Below are 8,197 nucleotides of genomic sequence, written 5' to 3'. Positions count from 1 at the left end.
AAAGATGTAATTTTATTTAAAAAACTTGATAAAATTTATTTACATACAAACTTTATAAATATTGTGTATCATATAGCTATAATTACGTTATAATTAATATAACGATATAGTGTTAGTTTATTGTTTTTAAAAAAAAGTTTAATTTAATATTATCTTATGAATTATATGTAATTATATGTAATTATATGTAATTATATTTAATTATATGTAAGTAATAAATTAAATAATATTTAAAATAATAAAGTGTATATATATATATATATATAAATTTCGGGTAAATATGAGGTTATATTGTTTATATTAAAAAATTTTTAATCATTTTTTAAATAAAATTACATCTTTTAAAAATGAATAAGTACATCTGAAATATAAAATAAATTGAATATTTTATTGAACAATAATTTCGTATTTTTAAAAAAAAAATTATTTAAAAACATAGACACATATATAATAAACATCAAACTTTATTTTTAAACAATATCTTATTTTTTAATAGTATTTGATTAGAATTTATAAATATCAAATATAATTAATCATAAACAAAATTTAATTTTATTTTAAATCAAATTTCAATCTCAACACAATTTAAATTTTGTCTTAATATATAAATTGTTTATTTGAATTTCATTTAAATGAAATTGGATTTCATTTTATTTTTAATTGTATTATGTTTTAAATTGTTTATTATTCTATAATGATTATGGTTATTTATTATAATTATTTAAAAAACATTCATTATTAAAATATTCATTACTATAGAAAAAATTTAAATTTTTTTATAGCACATATAAAAAATGTAAATGCATACATTTATATTGCATATAGTATATAATACTATATAATACTATAGTATATAATATATATATATTAAAACAAATTAAATACAATACAAAATATCATTTAAATTAAATACAAAAATTTAAAAGATTATTAAAATTTTTATGATTTAGTAGATATTTTTTAATATAATATGTAAATGATTATAAATGTTGTCATGGAAAGTAAATTCTTCCATTAAAGAAAAAATTTAAATTGCCAAATATGTTTTTTATGGCATCATTATCATTTGTTTATGACATTTTATCTTTATTCATAAATCTTCTCGTTTTGATTTATTTATATTTTGATGATCGAATATAATTGTAGAATTTTCCGTATCACTTACATATCCTTGTTCACCTGTATAATGTGTTGGATAAATTAATAAAGGATTTGCAGAAAGTATAACTAAATTTCGTTTTGGATAGTATATTTTCCAATCTTTCCTATATAAAAAAATAGTTTTAATATATATATTGCAATAAAGTTAAAAAATAAATAAAAATATATTTTGAAAATTGTAAATAATAAATAAATAATAAAAGGTATTTTATTAAATTTTTATTTACCTAGGATGAACATCAGATAATATAGGAAGATATTCATCAACAGGTATCAATTGTTTTAATGGCATTGCTTCAATTAATTTCCTTGCACCACTTGCAGATAAAATATATCCTAATGTCCAATAACTATAAGCAGCTTGTACTAAATATTTTGATTCATCAATCCAAGGTTCAATATTTTCTGCTAATTTTTTTCTTCCCAAATAACTAATATAAGATATTAAAATCATTGATTCAAAATCAAATATTGTAATTTACATAAAATTGGTATTTAATTAATATTAAATGAAATTTTTTAAATGTTAAATACTTACACTAAATCCCATTCTAAATGAAGATCCTTCAATTCTGTTAAAATGTAATTTAACTTTTGACAAAAAAATGGTTCAAACCGAACATCATCTTCTAAGATAATGACACTTTTAAAATCATTTTCTATTACCTAATAATTTTCCGATTTTTTAATATAATTTTTATATATAATTTGATTAAAACAATTCATTTTTTGAATTTTATAATTACCTTATTCCAAATATTATAATGACTCAAAAAACAACCAATTTCACCCATAGTCATTGGGCTATAATTTGATATTTTAATATTAATTTTTTATATTATTTGAGTTCAATTTTTCAATTTTTATCATATACTTACCGATCATGATAGGGATCAGTATATTCTGGCATTATTTTTATTCCCATTTTTTCAAGAATAGATTGATTTAACGCCCTAAATAAAAAACATAATTTATAAGATAAAATTTTTTAAAATATTTGCTACTTAATTTTTTCGCTATATTCGATGACAACATTTGTTTATATTTTTATATTTTCGTTTCTCACATATAAATACTATTATTTCAACATTGACATTACATTAAAATATGATTGATATTACATTTATTATTACAATATTATATTTTGGCAATAGCGTTTTCGTATAATGACAGAATTATTTTCTATATATATATATATATATATAATATATATATATATTTTATAATATATACATATATATTACAATATTAAAAGATATATATTCTTATATATTTTATTATATTTTATATATTTTTTGTAATATATATATAAATTTAATATCTATAAATTTATTCCTGTGTCCATAACTTACCTACCATCAACAGCATCATGTGTTTCCACTCGAATTCCAAGTTCTTTAAAAAGTTTGTGCATCCTGTTACGTCTTTCTGGTCTTCTCAAAAGATTTATCATATAAATATTATCCACTTGTAATGTATCATCAGTAGGATATTGTACAAATTTTTTGAGATATATTGACAATGGAAGATCATTATTATCGGCTAAAAAAATAAAAATTTTATGGTAAATGAAGATAAGAATAGAATAAGATTATAACTTTTTTTTTATTTTTATTTTCGTTATTTTCTATTTTAAATTAAATTACTTTTAACTTACATAATATTTCTGTTTTGATATTAGTCAGTCTTTGTAAATCTTCGGCGATCGTTTCTTCTTCTTCTAATGGAACCATAATAAATCCATAAATATTATCGTTACAAATAAATAATGGCACACCTAACATAAATGTAAAAAAAATTATTGAAAAAAATATGAAATTTAATTTTAGGAAAATTTTAATTTACCAGTTTTATTAGCACCAACAGCAAAAGTTATTATATCGTCAGTAGGACCGTTATATTGATGTAATTTTTTCGGATTATATGTCAAAAGATCCGAAATCTGCTTTCTTAAATCTATAAGAACCGCACTATGAATCATAGGTACATTAAAACATCCTTTTTTTTCTCGAAACAAAATTGGTTCATATTCTTTTGTTCTTAAATAATAATAATCACTAGTCATTCCAGCCCAAAAATTGCTATATAAGCCATCAGATTTTAACAATGGAGCAATTACAATTTGATTCTTTAAGATCAATTCATCAAGAGTATTTGGATTTGTTAGAAAAACATCCGCATCGAGCATCTGAAATTGAATAAAAAATAAAATTAATAATACAATAATAAACAATAATAAAAACATTTGAAAAAATAAAAAAATTTTAAATTAAAAGATTACTATTTCATTAAAAATAATTTATTAGAAAGAAATTAATTTTTTACCCAAATAAAATCTGCCCACATATTTCTTCCCGCCTTAAGCGCTTCTTCGCGCAAATTAATCACATGCAAAAATCTTTGCGCCGACCAATTTGTAATTCCGTTCTCATCATCAAATCCTTTTGATTTTTCATCAAAATTTATTTGAACTCCATGGTATTTATTACTTTCATTATTTAACCATGCAGATAATATTTCAATTGAGTTATCAATATTATTATCACTACGTATCCTTTTAAAAATATATATATTTTAAATTTTTAATTAAAATAATTTTCAATTATATAATAATTAAATTAAATTATTCAATTAAATAAATAATTTGCGAATTTAAAAATGTATATAAATGTTAAAAAATAAAATATATGTTTATGATGGTAAATAAAGATTTAAATATAAAATATAAATATGTTTCATCTGTTGATTGCGCATCAATTAATATCTATCACAGCGGGAAATTACAATTTTTGGATACAATTCAATATGATTAAAAAATTTAATCAATGATAATCTAAAATATTATTGATGAATTATATTTAGTTGTTCATAATTTTATTATATTCATCAATAATTTTATTATATTGATTCATTCGAAATATATTTTATTAAAATATAATTTAAGTAAAATAAGTATTATAGATCAATTTATGTAAGATTCATGATAGTTGAAAAACAAATTATTCTTTTTTTTTATTAATATTATAACTTAAAAAATTAGATTTATATTTTAATTTCTTAGATATAATCAAGATAATAACTTAAATTTTAATTATATTAAGCATCTATATATTATAATTTCTATAACTTTTATTTTACAACTTTATCAAAAAAAGGTTATGATATATATGTACTTACCAGAGATGTATTCGTTTCTTTGGATAAGTCAATCGTTCCAAAAAAGTCAAGAAATACGGTAATGTATGTGCTTTATTACGTACTAAAATAATTATTAAAACAGTTGGCTTTTTTAAATCATGGCTAGAATTTTCTAAAAACATAATAGAAAATACAAAAATAATACTAATAAAATTTATTAATTTCATTTTTATTTTTAAATTCTTTAATATCTTATTTTATCTTTAATCGTTATTAATTAACTAATATAATAAAAGACACAAATGAGTAAGAGTGTCCTATACACGTTTTTTCATATTTTCACTATATTAATCATTGAATTTCTTCTGATAAAATTTTACCACCCACATTAGACATGATTGTCGGTAAAGCTGCAAACTGCAAACTTTATTTAAATAATTTTCATATGCCCCGTATTTGTTTATCCACAGAAGATGAACAGATACAAAGTTGCCAGATGAACTGTATACATCAAAATAGTTTATTTCCCTGTAGCAAAATTTGACAAGAAAATATGTAATATTACATTATCATTACTGATATAATAAAATTCTTAATTTTGATATATTATATATTTAAAGAATTATATCATAAAATTTTTTGTATTAAAAATTAATCTTTGATTATAATATTTATATTCTAATAAATTTTATAATTTTTTTAAATTTTTTTTCATAATAAATCAAACATGTAATAAATATAATCATTTTGGCGAAAACTAATCATGTGATATATTTTTATTTAATACAGCAATTATTTAATGATAATAACTAATTTTATAATATTTTCATTAAAAAAAAAAATCTGAAAAATATTCCAAATATCGAAATTGCAATTAATAAACAAAAAATAGATTTTTTAAAAAAAAATAATATTAATAATTTATATATTATTTATCAAATTTTTCGAAAATATAAGATAATTTTTTAATTTAATTTAATAATAAAATTATGATTATTAATATTTTTATCGGTAGTATTAATAATATTGTTAAGATAACGATAATAGATAAAAATAACTACAATAAAATTCTTATTTTTTTTCATTCAAATTTATTTTTAGATAAAGTTTATGCTTTACTTAAAATGCAGTACAAATATAATATCTGTTATTTTTTTATTTCCATTTCTAAAGCCACTCATAAGTTCCATCACTATTATTATTTCTTCCATTATTATTATATTATTTATTTATTTTTCTGCTTTTTTAATATTCAGATTTTCCTGACAACTCTAAATTAATTTTTGATTATAATATTTATATCCCAATAAATTTTATAATTTTTTTTAATGATTATAATAAATCAAACATATAATAAATATAATCATTTTCAAAAATAATATTTATTCAATATTTTTTTCATATTATTTTATTACTTCATTCATCTTTTAGTTTAAGATTTTTTTTTTCTTTAGTTTTTAATTTTGCATAACTAAGACTTGATTTATCGAAATCCAATACCATAATACCTAAATCACCGCTATATCTATTTTTAGCTACCTATAAGCATATATTTTAAAATAATATATTTGAAATAATTTTCTATGGATTTTGTTTATATTACATACTTGCAAATATTTTTTGCCTCGAATACTCGTAAGTCTATTATCCTGAATAATTAGTACATTATCTGCTTCTTGACTTGCTTTTGCACTTCCAAAAATCGATGATGTTGTCAATTCTTCAGCTTTATGTTCTTTTCGTGGATGTATTATCATTGTTACATGACAATTGTATACAGTAGCAAAATTTCTAAATTTTGCTATTATATTGTCTTGCTTCCAAAATCTATTAATGTAATTATTTTAGATAAAAAACAATTATATTATTTTAGATAAAACATACATTTCCACATGATAATTCTATAATACCTATCTACATATTTTGAATCATTAGTCATTCCCATCATAAATTGAATATTATCAATTACAACATGAGCAATATCATGTACATATGTTGCATGCTCAACTGCCTATAAATATATCATATATAATAAAATATATCATAATTTTAAATTCAAACAAAAAATTAATTAATTTTTATAATTGTATTTATAATTGTACTTACATCCATTACTATTTTTATATTTTGTTCACCATGAAATGTCATGAAATAAATTGGTAATTTTTCAAAAGCATTTGCATATGTATCAAAATTTTCAAGATTTTCATTTAAAGGTACACCTATCATTTGTTGTAACATTGTTCTTATTAATCTTACATTTCTTATTTCAAAACTACCCCATAATGTATTGACACCTTGCATTGCTAAATCTAAAGAATATTCACTCATAAAGGTTGTTTTACCACTTCCTAATAAAAACGGAAAATTCATAGAAATGAGATTCTTGATTTGTATATATTTGTCATATATTATATATTGTATATTACAGTTGTATATACCAGTTGGCCCAGTTAATACAGTGAATTCACCTCTTCTATGACCTTTTAATATACGATTTAAAGTTGTATATCGCTTCCATTTTACTCCTTGTACTTTATCATTGTTTTGTAAATCAATTAAGATCTCTTCTTTAAGATCTTGAAAGGTAATTATACTTTTATGCCATAAAGGCTGAGCATTCTTTAGAATATTATTAAAATCATAATTCATTTCAGCAGCTAATTTTGGTCGAGGTTGTAAATCTGTTGGTCTAATAAGATAACATCTTTTCTCGTTTAACTTTTTTGCAAAATGTCTAGCAGTATACCAACTTACTTCATCATTTCCAAACCATAAAATTAACTTTTTGAATGATTCCATATATGGTAACAATTGTTGAGGTAAACTTCTTAAATTATATGGAAGACATATAATTATATTTGCAGATTGTTTTAACATCATAGCTAGCAAATCATCTATTGTGCTCACAATTATAGCAGTACCATCATTTTTACTATGATATCGTCTATATTCAATACATCCACTAACTTCAGAAGCAGGAACTGTTTCTTCCTTTTGTGGTTTAGTTGAAAATAATTTATATCCAACTATAGATGTATTTAAGCCTATCAGTGGAAAATATATTACATTGATTGTTTTGTTATAAAAACAATTTAACTGTGACATATCCTTTTGTAAAACATGCTATAAAAAAATTATTTAAAAAATATATTTTTAGAATTAACAATATAAATATATAATAACAATATAAAATAAATTTAATTTATTTCATTACAGGAAATGAAAAATTATTTAGAAAAATATTGTATTCTTCTGCAGACAGATCTCGTATGCTTTGGCAATCATTTATTACACGTTTCCATCTTTCTATAAAATTTTCTTTTAAATTACATTTAATTTTTAATATATCAAGTTCCTTAAGATTTTCATTTGATTTTTTTAAGAATAAAATTTTTTCCAATATATTCCAGGAACCCATGGATTTACATTTATCACATATAAAAAATCCTACAATTAATTTCTTAAATGAAATTTTATTATAAAATTATTTTTATTTTAACTTTAAAATTCATGTACCTGTATTTTTATTTATATAAATTTTTGATTTTGTCTTTATAGTATTACATAGAGGACAATCTATTATAAAACATGTGTGTCCTTCTACAACACTTGAACATTGTTGTTTAAGAAAGTATTTTAAACGTGATAAAGATATATTCTTCAATATAAATTCTTCATTATTTATATGAAAATATTTTTTACTAATAAAATATTTAATGTGTTGTGTTTTTTGAGCACAAATTTGCAATAATAATTTAAATAACATATTAAATATATAAAAAAAATAACTCTTTATTAATTTTCTTCAAAATAAAAATAAAATTTATCATTTACTTTTTTCTTATAATATATTCATTTCTATATTGTATATTAAATTTTTATTATTTTTATTAAA

At 19.6% G+C, this 8,197-nt stretch overlaps 2 protein-coding genes across 3 annotated transcripts; both read right to left on the bottom strand.

The window, feature by feature from the left end:
* Positions 1–1,065: 1,065 nt before the first annotated feature.
* LOC102671269 (glycosyltransferase 25 family member) lies at positions 1,066–4,792 on the bottom strand. Of its 2 annotated transcripts, XM_031510393.1 has the most exons (11): positions 4,687–4,792; positions 4,339–4,471; positions 3,487–3,715; positions 3,007–3,349; positions 2,819–2,938; positions 2,514–2,703; positions 2,040–2,114; positions 1,908–1,965; positions 1,700–1,827; positions 1,389–1,592; positions 1,066–1,265 (listed from the first exon to the last, which is right to left on the bottom strand). In XM_031510393.1, the coding sequence occupies exons 3-11, from the start codon at positions 3,505–3,507 to the stop codon at positions 1,091–1,093; spliced, it is 1,314 nt and encodes a 437-aa protein (XP_031366253.1). In that variant the 5' UTR covers positions 3,508–3,715; positions 4,339–4,471; positions 4,687–4,792; the 3' UTR covers positions 1,066–1,090. The 2 variants fall into 2 exon arrangements, with proteins under 2 accessions (XP_031366253.1, XP_006615459.1); XM_006615396.1 differs by lacking the exon at positions 4,687–4,792 and having other exon boundaries at positions 4,339–4,526.
* Positions 4,793–5,656: 864 nt separating this feature from the next.
* LOC102671128 (twinkle protein, mitochondrial) lies at positions 5,657–8,068 on the bottom strand. The gene is made up of 7 exons (XM_006615395.2): positions 7,819–8,068; positions 7,517–7,749; positions 6,741–7,425; positions 6,406–6,650; positions 6,210–6,310; positions 5,907–6,126; positions 5,657–5,838 (listed from the first exon to the last, which is right to left on the bottom strand). The coding sequence occupies exons 1-7, from the start codon at positions 8,066–8,068 to the stop codon at positions 5,716–5,718; spliced, it is 1,857 nt and encodes a 618-aa protein (XP_006615458.2). The 3' UTR covers positions 5,657–5,715.
* Positions 8,069–8,197: the final 129 nt, after the last annotated feature.

The sequence above is a fragment of the Apis dorsata genome, unplaced genomic scaffold (assembly GCF_000469605.1).
Source record: "Apis dorsata unplaced genomic scaffold, Apis dorsata 1.3 scaffold_223, whole genome shotgun sequence".
NCBI lineage: Eukaryota > Metazoa > Arthropoda > Insecta > Hymenoptera > Apidae > Apis > Apis dorsata.
This window is presented reverse-complemented; position numbering and strand designations above follow the sequence as displayed.

What these genes read in the sequence shown, in the direction of transcription:
- LOC102671269 (XM_006615396.1), bottom strand. Translation starts at nt 4,526, where the DNA reads ATGAAATTAATAAATTTTATTAGTATTATTTTTGTATTTTCTATTATG. An exon ending in AAGAAACGAATACATCTCTG is followed by an intron (nt 3,716 to 4,338) that starts GTAAGTACATAT and finishes TATTTTTAAAAG; the next exon opens with GATACGTAGTGATAATAATA. An exon ending in TTATCTGATGTTCATCCTAG is followed by an intron (nt 1,266 to 1,388) that starts GTAAATAAAAAT and finishes TTTTTTATATAG; the next exon opens with GAAAGATTGGAAAATATACT.
- LOC102671128 (XM_006615395.2), bottom strand. Translation starts at nt 8,068, where the DNA reads ATGTTATTTAAATTATTATTGCAAATTTGTGCTCAAAAAACACAACAC. An exon ending in ATATAAAAATAGTAATGGAT is followed by an intron (nt 6,311 to 6,405) that starts GTAAGTACAATT and finishes ATATATTTATAG; the next exon opens with GCAGTTGAGCATGCAACATA. An exon ending in GATTCAAAATATGTAGATAG is followed by an intron (nt 6,127 to 6,209) that starts GTATTATAGAAT and finishes TTACATTAATAG; the next exon opens with ATTTTGGAAGCAAGACAATA.